Source organism: Spermophilus citellus (assembly GCF_964194105.1).
Source record: "Spermophilus citellus genome assembly, chromosome: X".
NCBI classification, from domain to species: domain Eukaryota; kingdom Metazoa; phylum Chordata; class Mammalia; order Rodentia; family Sciuridae; genus Spermophilus; species Spermophilus citellus.
In genome coordinates this window covers 132,280,968-132,300,106 of record NC_138190.1, presented here as the reverse complement: position 1 = coordinate 132,300,106, position 19,139 = coordinate 132,280,968, and the positions used below count along the sequence as shown (strand labels likewise).

Here is a 19,139-nt window from a genome sequence, read left to right as displayed (position 1 = left end):
CCAACACATACTTTATTGAGCACCTACTATGTGTAAGGCCTCGTAGTATCTGATGGGAATTTAGTAGTGAACAAAGAATAGAAGAACCCTTCCCTTGTGGAACATAGATTCTTGAGGGAAATACAGGTATTAAATAAAACATTGTGAACACATTGTATTCCAAAAGCGTAATTAAAAGAATCTGGGAGAGTTTGGTAATGTGGTATGAACTTAGCCTTCCCCACCCTGATGAATGTTTTATTGGATTATTATTATATTATTATTCAATGTTTTATTGAATATTTTGTGGGTAGAGGAAGTCACTTCTCGAAACAGGTATTGGTAAGGAATGGTGAAAGAAGACCAACACTTGTGTGAGCTGTGTGCCACAACCTTTAACAAAGGGTTCTAATGATAATTTACACAAATATAAATTGTTTCAGGTTCATGAAGAACAATAAAATAGTGTCTCCTTTAAGAATAAGGGTCTTGGGGCTGGGATTGTGGCTCAGCAGTAGAGCGCTCACCTAGCATGGGTGGGGCCCGGGTTCGGTCCTCAGCACCACATAAAAATAAAGGTATTGTGTTGTGTCCATCTACACCTAAAAAATAAATATTAAAAAAAGAATAAGGGTTTTGGGGGCTGGGGTTGTGGTTCAGAGGTGGAGCACTTGCCTGGTACATGTGAGGCACTGGGTTCAATTCTCAGCACCACATAAAAATAAATAAAATAAAGGTATTGTGTCCATCTACAACTGAAAAATATTTGAAAAAAAATGAATAAGGGTCTTGGGCTGGGGATATAGCTCAGTTGGTAGAGTGCTTGCCTCGCATGCACAAGGCCTGGGTTCAATCCCCAGCACCACATTAAAAAAAAAGAAGAAGAAAAGTCTTTTGAAGGGACCAGGATGAATGCCACAACTCTCCTACCTTTCCTTAGCTTCAGACTACCCATCCCTGATACATTCACTGACACATTCATCTGGACCAGAAAACTGTATGAGAGGCTCAAAGGTGCAGCTTGCCTTTTGATGTCATATGTTAGAAATCCAAGTGGGACAATAGCAAGACTCGTGCTCAGGGGCTTTTTTTTTTTTTTAGTTGTATTTGGACACAATATCTTTATTTATTTTTATGTGGTGCTGAAGATCAAACCCAGGGCCTCACATGTGCGAAGCGGGTGCTCTACCACTGAGCTACAGCCCCAGCCCCCAGGGGTTCTTTTGACTTTAACTCTGGGACTAGATTCAGAGCAGACACAGATTCTGGAGACTGCTTGACACTGAAAGAATAAGTTTCTCTTAATCTGGCCTAGATTTAAACTCCCAGAATTAGGTGAGAAAATTAGTTAACACCAACCCTCAGAAGTGACAGAAATTTTGGTTTTTGCCTTGGTTTGTTTAGAGCTTCAGTTGTATTATAGACCTGTTATTTAAGGACATTTTTAGATTTGAATCCAGTAGGTCCTAGCAGAAGGTCAATTTTCTCCCCTGAACAAAGTTATAAACACTTTTGATATAGCAAACATGGAAGTTGGATTTTAAAGCAAGAGAGGCATGGATTTTTGTTTTTAAGGCAAGTGGTTCAAATGCTTAGAAGTAACATTAGCTAATAATAGTACTGGCGATGTGCCAGGCACATGATACAAAAGCCTACCAGGGAGTTACTATTATTACCATCTCTGCTTTACGGATAAGACATTGGAAGGCTTAGGTTAAGCAATCTGCCCAAGAATTCATAGTTGTTAAGTGGTTGAACCAGAATTCGGGTCTGTTAGACTCCCCCAAAATGCTTTTTTTTTTAAAGAGAGAGAGGGGGGGAGATAGAGAGAGAAAGAGAGAGAGAGAAAGAGAGAGAGAGAGAGAGAGAGAGAGAGAGAGAGAGAGAGAGAGAATTTTAATATTTATTTTTTAGTTTTTGGCGGACACAACATCTTTGTTGGTATGTGGTGCTGAGGATCGAACCCGGGCCGCACGCATGCCAGGCGAGCGCGCTACCGCTTGAGCCACATCCCCAGCCCTAAAAATGCTTTTTAAAAAGATGTTATCCACAAAGAATAATCTAAAATCAAATTTAGAGAATTAAAATGAGCACCAGGTTCCTACTACCAGTTCATTGAAAAATAATTCACAAATCTTACACTTCAAAATGGAGGAACTGTGATTGGGCAAAGGGGAGGGAGAAGTGGGGAGGGGGACAGGGGTTAGTGGGGAGGGGGAAGGAAAGATGGTGGAATGAGATTGACATCATCCTTTTCAAGTGTACAGTGAGTTGATTTTTAGTATATTCATAGACATGTGTAACTATCCCCAGAATCAGTTTAGAATATTTTTTGTTTGGTTCACTTCCTAAGGAAACCTATACCACTAACAGTCCATTTTCCCCAACCCTACCAGCCCAAGGTAGCCACATTAAAATACTTTATGTCATTATGGATTTCCTTATGCTGGACATTTATGTAGAATCATAAAAAGTATGGACTTTTGTGTCTGTCTTCTTTCACTTAGCATGTTTCCAAGGTTCATTCACATTGTAGTATGAATCAGTACTTCAGTTTTAAATCAATAAATACTATTCTATTGTGTGGCTACCATATTGTTCTTCCATCCACTAGTAAATAATGCTGGATTGTGAATAGTGCAGTTTTGAACCTTCATGTATAAGTGTTTGTGTGGGCATGTTTTTGTTTCTCTTGGATAAACACCTAGGAGTTAAACTGGTGGATCATGTAGAAACTCTGTTTCACCTTCAGAGAAACTATCAGACTGTTTTATTTTTTGTTTGTTTCTGATCTGCTTCTTTTTACCCATGAAATGGTATACTGTGAACATGTTTCCAAAGCAGTGATTACATGGGCATCACATGTATACATCAGTTCACAATTATTTTCTTTTTAATATTTTAGACAATAAGGTTCTCATATTTAAAACACTATAGTTTTTATATATATAAAACAAATGTACTTAAATTCATTAAATTATAGTATAGAAGCAAATTTATGGACTAACAGACTGTTTCTAAAGGGGCTATATCAATTTGGTTTCCCACCAGCAGTATATGAGCGTTCCATTTTTCTCCATGCCCTCACCTACATTTGCTATTGTCAGTCTTTCTGATTATCACTCTTATTAGTGACAGTGAAGTAGGTTTCTCATTGTGGCATTGATTTGTATTTTTCTAATGACTAATTGAGAGTTTTTCATGTATTTATTAAGAATTTGTACATATTTATTTGCAAAATGTCAATAGAGACTTTACCTATTTTTATCTTATATTTTATTTTTATCTTTTCATACATATTAATGGGTATCATATGAAGTTTTAATAAATGTATGTATCATCTAATGTTTAAATCAAGTTATACATATTTATTTAGTCAAAAGTTCTCTCTCTCTCTCTCTCTCTCTCTCTCTCTCTCTCTCTCTGTACTGGGATTGAACCCAGGGTGCCTTACCACTGAGCTACATCCCCAACATTTTTAATTTGAGACAGTTGAGACATGTTCTCACTAAGTTGCTCAGGCTGGCTTTGAATTTGCAATCCTTCTGCCTCAGCCTCCTGAGTCACTGAGATTACAGGTATGCAACACCATGCCTGGCTACAGTTATCATTTCTTTATGATGAAAACCCATCAAAATCCTCTAATCCTCTAGCTTTTTAAAACGTGTTGTTGTTGTTATTATTATTATTATTATTATTGTCGTTATCTATAGTCCCCTACTGTGCAATAGCACACCAGAACTTCTTGCTCCTATCTATAATTTTGTACCCATTGATCAGTGTTTTTCTGTCCTTCCCTTCCCTGTACTCTCTCCAGCCTCAAGTAACCACCATTCTAAGCTTCTGTGAATTCAACTGTTTAGATTCCACATATGAGTGAGATCATGTAGTACTTGTCTTTCTGTGCCTAGCTTCTTTCACTTAATATAATTAACTCAAGGTCCATCCACATGGACACAAATGACATTATTTTGTTCTTTTTTAATGGTTGAATAGTATTCCATTATGTATACCATACCACATGTTTTTTTAACCATTCATTGGTTGATGGACCATTAGATTGTTTCTATGTCTTGGACATTAATGAACAATGCTGCAACAAATATGGAAGTGCAGATGTTTCTTTGACATACTGATTTAATATCATTTGGATAAATATCCAGTATCAGGTTTATAGGATCATATGGTAATTCTATTTCTAATTTTTTGAGGAACCTCCATACTGTTTTCTTTAATGATTGTACTAATTTCTTTTCCCTCCAACGGTGTATTAGGGTTCCCTTTTCTATACATCCTTGCCAAAAATTGTTATTTTCTGTCATTTTGATAAGAACCATTCTTATGTGATAATTCATTGACTTTTTTTTTTTTGGTACCAGGGATTTAATCCAGGGGTCTTAACCACTGAGCCACATCCCCAGTCCTTTTAAAAAATATTTGATTTTGAGACAGAGTCTTCCTAAGTTTCTTAGGGCCTCACTAACTTGTTGAAGCTGGTTTTGAACTCAGAATCTTCCTGCCTCAGCCTCCCAAGCCACTGGGATTAGAGGTGTGCACCTCCATGCCTGGCCTTGATTGTCATTTTGATTTACATTTCCTGATGATTAGTGACATTAGTATTTTTTAAATTTATTGCTCATTTGTATGTCTTCTTCTTTTTAAAAAATATTTATTTTTTAGTTTTGGGTGGACACAATATCTTTATTTTACATTTATGTAGTGCTGAGGATCAAACCCAGTGCCTCATGCATGCTAGGCAAGCACTCTACCACTGAGCCACATCCCCAGCCCCTTATATGTCTTTTTTTGAGAAATGTCTATTTTGGTGTCTTGTGCATTTTTAGATCAGGTAATTTTTTTCTTTTGCTATTGAGTTTTTGAGTTCCTTATAATTCAGCCAAATGTATAGTTTTCAAATATTTTCTCCTATAGTTTGTCTCTTTACTTGGATGATTGTTTCATTTGCTGTGCTTTTTAGTGTGTTGCAATATCATTTATCCACTTTTGATTTTGGGGTGTTGGTATGTATGCATCTCTTGGGGGTCTTGTCCCCCAAATTGTTGCTCATTCCAATGTCCTGAAGCATTTGCCATATGCTTTGTTTTCTTGTAGTCCTATAGCTTCAGGTCTTACATTGTAAGTCTGGAAGCAGATTTGAGTTGATTTTTGTAACTGCTGAGAGATAAGGGTCTAGTTTCATTCTGTTCCATGTGGATACCCAATATTTCCAGCATCATTTATTGAAAAGATTATTAAATAAAGCTCTAATTTTGTTCTCAGCACCTTCATCAAAAATTAGTTGGCTGTAGATGCATGGGTTTTACTTCTGGGTTCTATATTTGATTCCATTGGTTTATGTGTCTGTTTTTTATGCTCATAACAGGTTATTTTGATGACTATAGCCTTGTAGTATATTTTTGACTCAGGTAGTATAATACCTCTGGCTTTCTTCTTTCTATTCAGGATTGCTTTGGCTATTTGGAGCTTATTGTGGTTTCATATAGATTTTAGGATTTTTTTTTTAGTTCTGTGAAGCTGTGTATTCCTTTGGATAGTATGGATAGTTTTAATAAAATTAACTTCTAATCCATAAACATGGGATGTCATACCATTTTTTTTTGTATCCTCTTCAATTTGGTTCAGCAATATAAAAAGAATGTTCTTTGTAGAGATCTTTAGCTTATTTGTTTAAATTTATTCCTAGGTATTTTATTTTTGTAACTATTATAATATATAATATGTAAATGTTTTTTTAAATTTTTATTTCAGATAATTTACTACTTAGATATAGCAGTGTTTTTTATACATTGATTTTTTATTCTGAAACTTTGGTAAAATTTGTTTATTAATTCTAGTAATTCTTTGGTGAAGTCCAGGGTTTTCTATATACTATCATGTCATCTGTAAGCAACGACAATTTGACTTTCTCTTTTCCAGTTTGAATGCCCTTTCTATCTCTTGCCTGATCTCTCTGGCTAGGACTTGCAGTACTAAGTTGAAAATAATGTTGACAAGTAGGCATTCTTGTTTTGTTTCAGATCTTGAATGCTTTCAGCTCTTCTCTACCTAGCATAATGTTAGCTTGGCAGCTTATTATATAAGGTTTTTATTATGTTGATGTATGTTTGTTATATGACTAATTTGTTGATGTTTTTTTATCATGAAAGTGTATTGTTCTGAATCTAGTGAGATGATCATATGGGTCTTGTCCTTCATTGTATTGATGTGGTTTTATCATGCTTATGATTTGCATATGTTGAACCATCCTTGTACTACTGGGACAAATCCAACTTGATCATGATGAACAATCTTTTAATGTGCTGTTGGATTTGGTTTGACAGTATTTTGCTGAGGATTTTTGCTTCTGTGTTCGTGATGGATACTTCTCTGTAGTTTTATTTTTTTCTTGCATCCTTGTCTAATTTTGGTATCAGGTTAGTGCCAGTCTTGTAAAATGGGTTTTGAAGAACTCCTTCCTCTTCAGTTTTTTGGAATAATTTAAGAAGAATTGGTATTTGTTCTTCCTTAAATGTTTGTAGGACTCAGAAGTGCTATTATTTGGTCCTAGGCTTTTCTTGGATGGAAGGCTTTTTGAAAAGTCAATCTCATGACTTATTATTGGTTTGTTCTTTGAGATGCAGGGATAGGTTGTTTGAGATCATTCTGATTTTTTTTTTTTGTTACAGACATTGATTGCTAAAACTTCCCTCTAAGTACTGCCTTTGCTGTATCTAATAGGTTTTGTTATATTGTGTCACCATTTTCATTTGTTTCAAGAAACTTTTTAATTTACTTCTTAAATTTTTTCTCAATACATTGGGTTGTTCCAGTAAGTTGCTTAATTTCCAAATTTTTATTGTTATTGATTTGTAGTTTTATTCCATATTCAGTATGATTCCAGTTCTTTCAAATTTGTTGAGAATTGTTTTGTGTCCTATCATATCTATCCTGGAGAATGTTCCATGTGCTAATGAGAAGAAGGTGTATTCTACAGCTGTTGGATGGGATGTTCTGTAGATGTATGCTAAGTCCATTTGGTCTAGGCTGAAATGTGGCTCTCCTGTTTTTTTGTTTGTTTGTTTGTTTTTGTTTTTTTATCTGTCCCTTTAGTTTTATTAATATTTGCTTCATGTATTTGAGTGCTATGATACTGGGGTCATAAGTATTTAGAATTATCATTTCTTCTTGATGAATTATCCCTTTATCATTATATATAATTATTATCCTTATTTCTTTACTGCTTTTGATTTGAAATCTGTTTTATCTGACGTAAGCATGGCTACTTCTGCTTTCTTCCATTTGCATGGAATATATTATTCCGTACCTTCATTTTGAGTTTGTGTGTCCTTACCAATGAAGTAAGTTCCTCATAAGTGACATAGAATTGGTTCTCATTTTTTAAAATCCATTCAGTTTCTTTGTGTCTTTTAATTGGAGAATTCGATTTATTTACATTTATGGTGATTCTCAACAGGTAATGTCTTCCTACAGTGGTTTTGTAACTTGTTTTCTACTTTTAATGTAGTCTCTCTTCTTATACCTTTTGTGGTTATGTGATTTACTCTAGTGGTGTGATTCAATTCCTTGATTGTTGTTTTTGTTTGTCTCTTTTAGATTTTTGCTTTGTGGTTACCACAAAAGTTACAGAAACATCTTTTGATGGTAACAAAATATTTTAAAATGATAGTAACTAATAAAGATAAGAACAGAAACACCAATAAAAAAGAAACAGAAAAAATAATACTGTTAAAACTCTACACTTGTATCCCATTCCTTTCTACATTTTGAACTTTAGATGTTTCACTTTGCATCTTTATGTGTTGCCTATCTCTTAACATATTTTTTATATCTTTATTTATTTATTTTTATGTGGTACTGAGGATCGAACCCAGTACCTCATAAGTGCGAGGTGAGTGCTCTACCACTGAGCCACAACCCCAGCCCCCTCTTAACATATTCAATGTATTATTATTTTTATTTGTTTTGATTTTTGGTCTTCATACTAAAGATATGAATGGGTTATGCACCATGTTAACAATATTAGAGAATTCTGAATTTGTCTACAAAGTTACTCTTACTAATGAGTTTTATGTTTTCCCATTCTTTCTTTTCAATAACATTTGTTTCAGTTTCAAGAACTTCCTTTAGCATTTCTTGTAGAACAGATATGGAAGAGGTATAATATAATTTTGCTATGTGCAATTGCTTTTATATCAGTTAAGAGAAGGTGAATAAGCATGTATTTATACTATCATTCATAATTGCATAATTCCATTTACTGGTACTTTGTTTTTATATGTGGATTTAAATTTACATTTGGATTTTTTTGTTTTTAGTGTGAAGAATTTCTTTCACTATTTCTTATAAGGTGCATTTTCTAGCAAAGGATTAACTCAGTTTTCGTTTATCTGAGAATGCTTTCATTCCACCTTCAATTTTAAAAAATAGTTTGAGTGGATATGGAATTCTTGGTTGGCAGTTTTGTTTCTTTCAGTACTTTGAGTATGTCAGCCCACTGCCCTTTGGCCATGATTTTGATGAGAAATCAACTGTTAATATTATTCGGGTTCCTTGATGAGTTTATCTCTAGCTGCTTTTGATATTTTTGTCTTCATCTTTGTCTTTAAGCGGGTTCACTATGATTTGTCTGAGTGTGAATCGCTTGTTTTTACCCCATTTGGAATTCGTTCAGCTTCTTAGATGTATACATAAATATTTTCCTCAAATTTGAGAAGTTTTCCATCATTATTTCTTTGAAAAATTTTTGGCTCCAATTTCTCTCTTCTTTCCTTTTGGTACTCCCATGCTTAAAGATGTCCCATATTTCATCTGGGTGTGGTGGCATACCGCCTGTAATCCAGTGACTTAGAAGGCTGAGGCAGGAGGATTCCAAGTTTGAGGGCAGCCTTGGCAACTTAGGAAGGCCCTCAGCAATTTAGTGAGACACTGTCTCAAAGTTAAATAAAATAAAAATTAAAAGGCCAGGAATGTAGCTCAGTGGTAAAGTGACCTTGGACTCAATCGGCAATAACTATCCCTCTCCAAAAAATAGCTGTTTCGTATTTCTTTGAGGCTTTGTCCATTTTTCTTTATTCTCTCTTTTCCAGATTGCATAGTCTCTATCAATCTGTCATTAATTCATTGACTTTCTTCTGCCAATTCACAGATCTTCTGTTGAGTCCCTCTAATGAAATTTTGAATTTCAGTTATTGTCCTTTTTAACTCCCAATTTTCCATTTGGTTCTTTTTCATAATTTAATTTTACTTATATTTATTTTTGTATGGTGCTGGGGATTGAACCCAGGGCCTTGGGCATGTGAGGCAAGCTCTGTACCAACTGAGGTATATCTCCAGCCCTTACTTGTATTCTTTATTTGATGACACATTGACCTCATATATCTTTAAACATGTTTTTTTTTTTAGTTCTTTGAACATATTTATAATGGCTACTTGAAGTCATTGTTAAATCTGATATTCAGTTGCTCTTATTTTTCCCCCAGTGTATGGGTCACACATTCCTGTTTCTTTTTCTTTTTTTGCATACCACATTTTTTGGGTTGAAAAATAAACATTTTAGGTTTTACAGCTCCAGATCCTGATTCCACTACCCCTTCTTTGGGGCTTTGGTTGTTGTTGTTTGTTTGTTTATTTAGTAACTTGACTGAACTATTTTAGTGAAGTCCATTTTCCCACAGTGTACAGCCTCTAGTGTCACTCCTCAGAGGGCACAGGTACGCTGTCTCTTGGAATGACAGGAGTATGAAAAGGACTCTCTTTGACCACCTCTGTCCCTAATGTCTCTGTTAAAACCAATTTAGTATCATACCCACTGTTAAACTCCACTGATTGTTTCTAATATTTTTGACAATTCTCTGGGGCATAAATTGCCCCACTATTTAATCTAATTAAATTCAAGGAGGAGTAGGTTTTTTTTTCTTTTGAGCAATTCCTATTTTCTTTCCCTAGTTCCTTTTGGTGACCTAGCTGGCCTACGAGTACAGGTTATTGCTCTTCAGTTAAAGGGATCACCAGATTCCTTTTATTTTCTTATTACCAAAATCTCCATTGTTTTTGCAAGAGCCCTTAGGCTTAAATCTCCTCAGACCCTTTCAAATCAAACCAATTCCTTGGGAAGACCTTCAGAGCTCTCTGTTCCTATAGATGACCTTTTTCTCTGAGTTACTACTCTGGACACTTGGCAGGGTGATGTCTCCTGGTGTTCTCAGCTTTCCTCATCTGCCAGGGAACCTCCTTCAAGTGAGCTGGGGTGAGGGCGATTTGGCCCCACTATTTTCAACCTGCCAGTCCTGGGGTACAGCTTCAATCCTATGTGTGGGAGCTTAGATGAAGGGAGTTTCCTACCTCTCAGCCACACTCTCCATAAATTTAGTCTATTTTACCCAAAGTTATAGTGGATGAGATGTGCTGGTGGTCTGCCCCGCTTGGTGAAATACGCCTATTGATTGAGAACTGAGGAAGGAGAGGGCTTGTTTTCTTGGCCACATTTGCCTGGAATGGAGCATCTGTCAAGATGAGTTGGGAAGAAGGATACAGCAGGTTGTGATTCAAATGCCACACTTTCCTGTTGTTCATGAGTTTTAGTACATTTTTTAAATGAATGTTTCTTCATCTGTCATATGCCATTAGAATAATTTTTAGACAATTTAAATGGTTGTTTTTTATTGTTTCCACTTATTCCAGTTTCACTGGAGAGTGGGTCTAATGAGCAGCTCATGCCACCATCCTAACAGGGGATTTCTTCCCCATTTCCTTTTAAGTCTTCATGTGCCCCTACCTGATCTTAGCCTAAAAGTTTTACTGCTTTTGTATTGTCTCAAAATTGTATGTTCAAAATTCAACCACTTAAAAGTTGTTTTACTGAAGGCATTTCACTTAACTTCTACATTTTGGTTTCCTCAACTATAAAATGAGGATAAATCCTCACATCAACCTTGCAGGATTGATGTGAGGATTAAATGAAGTGATATATACAAAGTATGTAGTACACAGTATGAGGTAGTTGACACCATACACCATATGACTTTATTCATCTTCTACCTGCTGCTACCAGTGGCTTTCAAGAAATATTTCAAGACACAAATAATAGACAATATAATGTACATGCCCACCATTTAACATTAGAAACAAATTACAAATGCAATTCAAGTCCTATATTTACTCTCTAATATATTTTGTTCCTCCTCTCTCACCAGAGGGAACCATAGTCTGAACTTGGTTTTTTCATTTCCAGGAATGTTTTCATACTTCATATATACAATAAGGAAAAAGTCATTCAGAGGCATTTCTCCCTTTCATGAAGATATAAATATCCTGTTTGTGTAAGGGAAAATTGCTTCATACCAATAAAATATGAGATCCCTGGCATGTTAGTTATTTATATGAGTGCATGTTCTTTTTCTTTTGATATGAGAACAGCTCTGGATAAATACCAGAAAGAAATGGTTTCCTTTAAAGACTAGACTCTCTGTGGTGTTTCAGAGAAGTTTCTATTATAGCCCTGTGTGCTAAATAATATTTTCTGCATTTACCTATGTTAAGAATTTAATTTTATAACTAAAGATGCCTTCAACTTTAATGATTTAAAATTTGTTACCCAATGGATTTAAAGATTTCTCAATTATTTTGAAAATCACAATACTGTTTGCTTGATTTTAATTAGTGTTGGTTTTATAAAAAATATTTATTTTAGTTTTAGGTGGACACAATATCTTTACCACTGAGCCACAACCCCAGCCCCTAATTAGTGTTGTTTTTTGAGAATTTTATCATATATCCTGAAATGATGGAAGACTCACTGAAGTCTTCATAGAGCTAAATGTCTACATTCTGATTCATTTACATAAAAGGGATGAAATTTGAACTTAACTACTTGGGATTTTCCTTAGATATGCTTCTAATGTAATCGCTGGTATTTTCAATGAGTCTCTTGTGAATATATGAAGACATATTAGAGGCAAAACATAGTTGGATGAAATTCACAGAAAATTCAGATTAAAATTTTATTTTTGATGAATATTTTGGCTGAAATAGGGATATCCGTGGATTTGAGTTCCTCCTTCTGCTGAATCTTTGATGCTCAGGTAAATTCTTTCTTTTGGTCTGTAGGTGGCAATCTCAAACCAGAAATGTTCACAACAGTCAACGATGACAAGACATCCAACCCTAAAATTGTTTGATTGCATGCAGATGCTGGGATAAAAATGCAGTAACATGTTGCCCAAATTTGGACATGTAATTGACCCCAACCTGGTGTATCCCCATATTTACATATATTCGTATGGTTGCCCCAGCTTTTTGTTATCCCCTGGGTGAGGCCTTTGGGGATTTCCCCTATCTCTCCCCTGCTGACTTGCTTAGGTAGCTTCTGTCCCTTCCTGGGAATAACATCTCCCTTACAAAAATACCCACTTCTTTCCTGTGCTTCAGTGTAGTGGTGTAATATCCATTCTTTCCATGAGGGAGAAGGTTCCAAGAGAGCCAGGAGAGGACAAGAGTTGGCATTAAGACAGATGTGGATCTCACTTCCGTCTGTGTTGTAGCAACTACCACAAACACCCTGTGTACTTTTCCTCTTGTTAGTTTTATTCACCTTCTGTTTACCATTGTTGCCAGCAATGACGACTTTCAGAAAACCCCCCCAAAGCTGTGTATTTGCTTTGGGGGTAAGGAGCATAGGAAAAATTCTGAGCCTCAATCCTGTTTTGCTACTGTCTTGAGAAACCAGGAAAAAAGAGAATGATTGCAAACAAAATGTGGTAGGGACAAGAAAGAAGCAGACAGCTTACTCTTGGGTCTGGATAAATGAAAAAGGGAAAATAGGGATCCACCCAGTCCAGTGTGAGTAGCAAAACTGGGATTTTTCACTGGCCAGAAGTTGGGCCTTCCAACTCCTCTTGCTTCACCTAATCTGTCCAGGCCACAGAAATTCCCATGACAGGCTTGTGGGAAAGGAATGCGATGGGAAACAGGAATCTTTAACCCTCTTTTAGGGAGAGTCATGACCTTTCAAATTGAAAAGCTACACAAAGATTCCACAGAAACACTGTTGTATGTTATGTAGTGTTATGAGGTAAAATAGTTTTCTCCTGCCTTCCTATCCAACCAGGAACATAAAAGAGCCCCATCTGCTGTGTATTCTATTAGGTAAATGCATGTTGAGTTTTAAACATCATTTGTACATTGAGAACTTCTTTTATTTTATCACAGCACATATACAGAACATTAAGCTTGAAAAGTAAGTCTTAACCCACTGTTGTTTCAAACAGATCATTTAAAATTATAAACTGCATTTTAAAGACAGATTGTTCTTAGTATAATGATACATATTTGCATATAATGATATTAATTTGTGTACTAAGCTTATTTGGCTAAGTGAAATGTGCTTTTTAGGATCTGCTTATAATAGGCAGTGGCCATATAAAACAGTTTTGTTCTTTTTTGCAGTAGCAACATTTTCTTGTCTGTCAAATAGCCTCTGTTTTAATCTGAGATATTGAGCTCATTTAATACTGAAAACTTTAAAAATTAGTTAAGCTAGGTGTGGTGGCATGTACCCGTAATCTCAGTGCCAGATGCTGAGGCAGGAGGATCACAAGTTCAAGACCAGCCTCAGCAATTTAGCAAAGCCCTAAGCAACTTAGCAAGACTGTGTCTCAAAAAATAAAAAGGGCTGGGCCCTAGCTCCCTGGTAAAACACTTGTCTCGCATGTATGAGGCACTGGATTCCATCCTCAGCACCACATTAAAAAAATAAATAAAGATATTGTGTTCTTCTACAAGTAAAAAATTTATTTTTAAAAATAAATAAATAAAAAGGGCTGGGGTTGTGACTCAGTAGTAAAACGCCCCTGGGTTCAATCCCTGGTACCAAAAAAATATATTGTTTAATAACATTTAGTAAGCCTAGAAGTTAGTATGTTGAATGGAAAGTAATAATAAAATACCTATAAGCATTTTCTTTTAATTGCTATAACTCTTTCATCAATTAGAGTAGACTATTGAAGATATAGCAGACATTTAGTCATGGAAAGAAAACATAGGACTTGTTAACTCTAAAGAAGTTAGGATAGTGATTTTCTCCAAATTACATTTCTACTCAAATGCACTCTCCAAATCTGAGTTATTTTTCTAATTATATTTTACATGTGATGAATTTTTAAACCTCTATGTGATTTATGCTCTTGGTTGGAAATTAAATATCAATTGAATTTTAATTTGGGAATCATGGGTACTAGTAATTTTTAAAGATCAGATTCTGGCAAGGTGTCTTGGAATAAAGATAATAATACATCTGTTGACTAGAGTTTAAACAATCCTTTTCTGCAGTCAGGCAGGGCGGTAACATGGAATGACCTGAAGCTTTAGCTTCAGACCTGGTTATGAACCCCATCATAGTTATTACTCACCCTTCCTGATTCTCAGGTTTCTCATCAGTAAAATGGAGATAATGCCTATGTTGAAATACTGTTGTGAATGTTAAACAAGAATGAATTCATGTAAAGATCCTAGCATCAAATTGTAGCCTTAACAAACCCCACCGATTTAATCAGCACAATTTTATTAGGAAGTAGGTTTTACGAATGAGTCATTTGAAGCTCAGGCAACTCACCCAGGGTCACCAAATCTGTTTTCTGATTCTAAGCCCAGGGCACTTCCTACTTCTCAGCTGCTTCTGGGACAAAACTGAAATAAAATACTTAGTAGCCATGGTTTGATGGGACCACCCAAATGTGATCTAGTGTTCAGTAAGATGCCCATTCCTGCCTTTCTTCTCTCTTCTTTTTAAATTGATTTTTATGGTGTTGGGGATCAAACTACATCATTTTTTTTCTTTAAAAACATGTTATACCTTTATTTTATTTATTATTTTTAATGTGGTGCTGAAGATTGAACCCAGTGCCTCACACATGCTAAGCAAGTGCTCTGCCATTGAGCTACAACCCCAACCCCTCTTTCTTCTCCCTGACATACGTGTGCTAATGCATGACTCCAAGCTACTGATGTGTTAGTTGCTTACAGATGCCCAAGGAGGAAGAGTGTTTATTATTAATAGAAATCAACTGTGATCCACTCTATTCCCAATCCCCCATACTTGAATACCAATAACAAGTCTCTTTAAACACATTTTGCAACCTGTGGCAACATACTACAGTTGGAACCACAGCACAAGATGTGCTCTAGGAAGAATAAGTAGGTCACTTCTCAGTATAGGGGTTCCTGTTGGGGAGTGGTGAGAAAGGTTGTTGCAATCAGTAAGAGTCTAAAAAGTTAATACTTGACCTTGTAGGCACTCAACTCACTGAGTTGCTTAGGGCCTTGGTAAGTTGCTGAGGCTGGCTTTGAACTCATGATCCTCCCGCCTCAAGGCTTCAGAGCTGCTGGGATTACAGGCATGCACCACCACACCCAACTCAGAGGTTTTTGAGTGGGAAAGTAGTGGGACTTAAGTCATGGTCTGCAGGATGATTTGCAGGTGAAAGAGTCTGGAAGCTAGGAGATCAGTTGGCCTATTGAAGCAAGCCAGATTTGGATGCAATGAAAGCTTGGATTTAGGCTGTAGCAGAAGGAATGGATCCAAGGAGAACTGGGACTGGTTGGATATGAATGGGCAACCAAGAAAGTCAAGGAGTCAAGGGAGAAAACAAAAATTTCAAAATATGTTGTCAGTCAGGCAGAAGATTATTAAAATGGCCAAGTGGTCCCAGGACTCAACACCCCTATGAGTGGAAAGGAGACGATTTGGAAGCATGCTAAAGGGCTGAGAGTTAAACATTTATAGGACATAGTTCACAACCTATTATTACTCTTTTCACCATATTGCTGCCTTATGGAAGTGTTCAGGTATTCTGCAATACTGGATTCAGATCCTAGGCTAAGTGACTTTTTGGTGAGTCTTACAACATATTGTTACCTGAATGTAGGACTTTATTCTAGAACATTGCAAATGGGTGACAGGGAGTACTTAGTGAGTTGCTAATCATAGTATTTGACCAGCAAATATCTAGAATATTTGAAGTGACTAAGAAAATATATTATTTTTTTAAACTTAAGTTGAGGTCGTCTGATGGTCTACATGCCCCATCCCCCTGGGTGCAAGCTCCTGAAGGATGGGTGCCCCATCCTGCGGATTTTTGCTTCATTCATTGCTATATCCCTGTCAGAGAACAGAGCATACCACTTAGTAGATGCTTAGTCAGTAAGTGCTGACTGAGTCAAGGACATCAGAGATTATGACTGGTCACCACTGGAGTCCCCTTGCTGGGCACAGGGCCAATGGAAAAGGAAGAACTGAATAAATGTTGGTTGAATTGAGTTGAAATAAATTGAACAGCATTTTGGACCAGTTAAATAAATTTTTATTTGGTTTTATATTGTGGGAAATACAGTAAAATAATGTTTGATTGACAACTGTTTACTTGGGATAGTCAGCAGTAACAAAGCTATATTCATTTTTTACTAGTGATGATCTGGAACAATTTATGGAAAATCAAGGTGCATCCAGCCCAGGTATCCTCATTTTAACCACAAGCCTCAGCAAGCCATTTATGCGACTAGAAAAGTATGTTACTCTTTTACAAGAGCTGGAACGACATATGGAGGTAAGGCAAGGCAAGCTTTTCTAAGCTTCTGTACCTGTATGACCCTCTGCTCTGGAAAGCAGTCAGTTTGCCTCTAAACTAGCCCTGATGAAGATCCAGAAAATGTCTATTTCAAAATTTACTCACTCCCATCTTCCTTCTTCCAAGGCTTCTACTTTACTTTTTTATGCAACCAAGTAAGATCTATTTTCTTTTGTACTAAATGTTCATGATCATTATCCCCCTCCCTTCTTCCCAAGTCTTGGTCCTGTTTCTTGCTTCAAATCTATATTTACTTAGGTTTTCTTTTGCCTTCTCATCTGTAGATTGTGGTGCAGTCAAAATCAGACCTAGAAATCTCTGTTCTGGTCTATTAACCAAATGTATTGTGGGAGGTAAAGCAAACCAACATCAGAAAATACAAACAACACATTCATTGTAGACAGGAATATTTAATCTCCAGAACACTGCAATCATTCAGCTTTCTGACTCTGGATTACAGTGGAAGATTCTGGTATTCCTTCAAGATTAATCAATGCATCCAATATTAATGCATTTCTCTATACACCAGTACATCTACATCAAAGTCCCATCACATTTTGGCTCATAAACTTACAGTTTACATGACACAGTGTATAATCTTTTATAAATATTAAGATTTGTGATGAAGACTGATCATTGAATCATTTTTCATCAAGAGCCCAAATCCTGTTGTGATTAAAAACCAGTCAACAGGGATAGCTCTTTAAGCTGTTCTTTGGTGATTATGCATGGGGTGTGGAGGTGTGGGTGGGAGAGGAGGGCCCCCTGGGGGAGGCTGCATTTACCCTAGTTGCTCTTCCTGTGTCTGGGGGAAGGTTTTGAGGTTTTAAAAGGGCTGATTATCTTTAAAGCAAAAGGTTGCATGCTGTCAGGCTTGTCAGCATTTGTCAGGATTGAAATCATGTACTCTGAGGGAAACCGCATTCTCAGGGTGTTTGACCTGCCTGAAAGCTGGAGGCAGTGGGGAGCAGGTGAATAAAGCCTGCCGGAATGAAATTTCAGTTAGGGCTTGGAAAGGTGTTGGCCTCTGGAGGTCTTTCCATATCAAACTGGTTGGCTGAACCGTTTGAGGTTTGCCCCTCCTTGCTTATCACAAAAATCCAGAAACCAATGGCCTAAGTTTCTGTTACTTCTTAGTACTGAAGTACAAATACACATTTAATTTGGGGAGAAAATAAAACCTCAAAGCAGTAAGAAGATGCTCCCACAGCTCAGATTCTCTATTTTGGCTTTCCTTGTAGTGGAGCCTGTTTCTACCCCTGCCTTCAATTGTTCACATTGTCTTTGGCTTGCTTCCCATTGCCCACCATCCTTTAAGACACCTCCTTCCTGCTAGTTCACCAGTGCTGAGACACTATCCATATTTCTGATTGCTGGGCATGATCGCTGGCTAGCAGTAGAATGGAATCTGAAATTCTCAATTGTCAACTGGTTTGGGTGACTACAAATTTTGTTATAAAGGAATACAAACCTACTTTCCATGAGCAATATTATTCTTGGCTTGAGTCAGACTCTGATAATGTTCAAGTTCAGCTCTGTATTTTCTCACCCAAAACCGGTTGAGCAGATTGCATCTTCCTACTGTGCCAGCTGAGTTCCAGGGGTTAGGTTTACATACATTTAACATACACCCTTCAGGTGAGGTATAACCCCATATAACCCCTCAAGGTTAGGTATATGCTATGACTTAACATGGTCCCTCAGGTAATTATTTAATTACCATATTCATTGCTAAATATTTATTATCTAAAGCACAACAGCAAAAAAGAGAAATGGGAACTCTTGCTTCAATAATTGTATCTACTGTGCTGTTACTAAATATATGCTGTGATACCTGCTGTTTTAAAAGTCCATTATACTCTATGCTAGTTTAAGGATTAAAACACAGACTGACATTTGGAATCTCAATTATTAGATAATTAAATTTTCTTTTGGTTCACTGTTCTTTGACTTTAACACAGGTATAGACTTGTGTTATCATCACTACAGTTGGGATGATTCTGTCACCTTCCAAAATTCTTGCTTACTATCATTTGGGGCCACACTTTCCTCCCACCTGGAACCCCTGGCTACTGATGACCCGTTCTCTGCTAATATTGTTTTCAATATTTACTTTGATAGGATACTCATCCAGATCATCAGGATATTCTGAAAGCAATCGTAGCATTCAAAATGCTCATGGTAGGTCATGTTTTAAGTGGAGAATGGTCACTCTCCGTTTTCTGTATTTTGTTCCTGAAAGAATGATTTGTGTGTAATATTTTCTTTATTATGCAAAGGTCTTCAGACCTTTCATGACAGTATTGCAGTGATTGTTTCATGTCATTTTGTCCTCCCAAAATCATGCTTATCTATGAAAGGTTGCCAGGCTAAAGATATAAAGCAATCACATTTGAAGTCTTGGCCACATTAAGCATTGGTGTGTAGGTGGGGGGTTTCCTTTTGTCTTTGTCTTTACCCCCTTTCCTCACCGTATGTCTGTATAACTCGTCATTCACTGATTGGCATCAGTACTGGAAT

At 36.5% G+C, this 19,139-nt stretch overlaps 1 protein-coding gene across 5 annotated transcripts in view; it reads left to right on the top strand.

Moving 5' to 3' along the window:
- Positions 1-19,139, top strand: part of ARHGEF6 (Rac/Cdc42 guanine nucleotide exchange factor 6) — a 115,386-nt gene that overhangs the window by 74,910 nt on the left and 21,337 nt on the right. For all 5 annotated transcript variants that reach the window (XM_081276678.1, XM_081276680.1, XM_081276679.1 and 2 more), the window contains 2 exons: positions 16,460-16,598; positions 18,741-18,800. In XM_081276678.1, the coding sequence (XP_081132804.1) occupies positions 16,460-16,598; positions 18,741-18,800 (199 nt within the window). The remainder of the gene's footprint in view (positions 1-16,459; positions 16,599-18,740; positions 18,801-19,139) is intronic.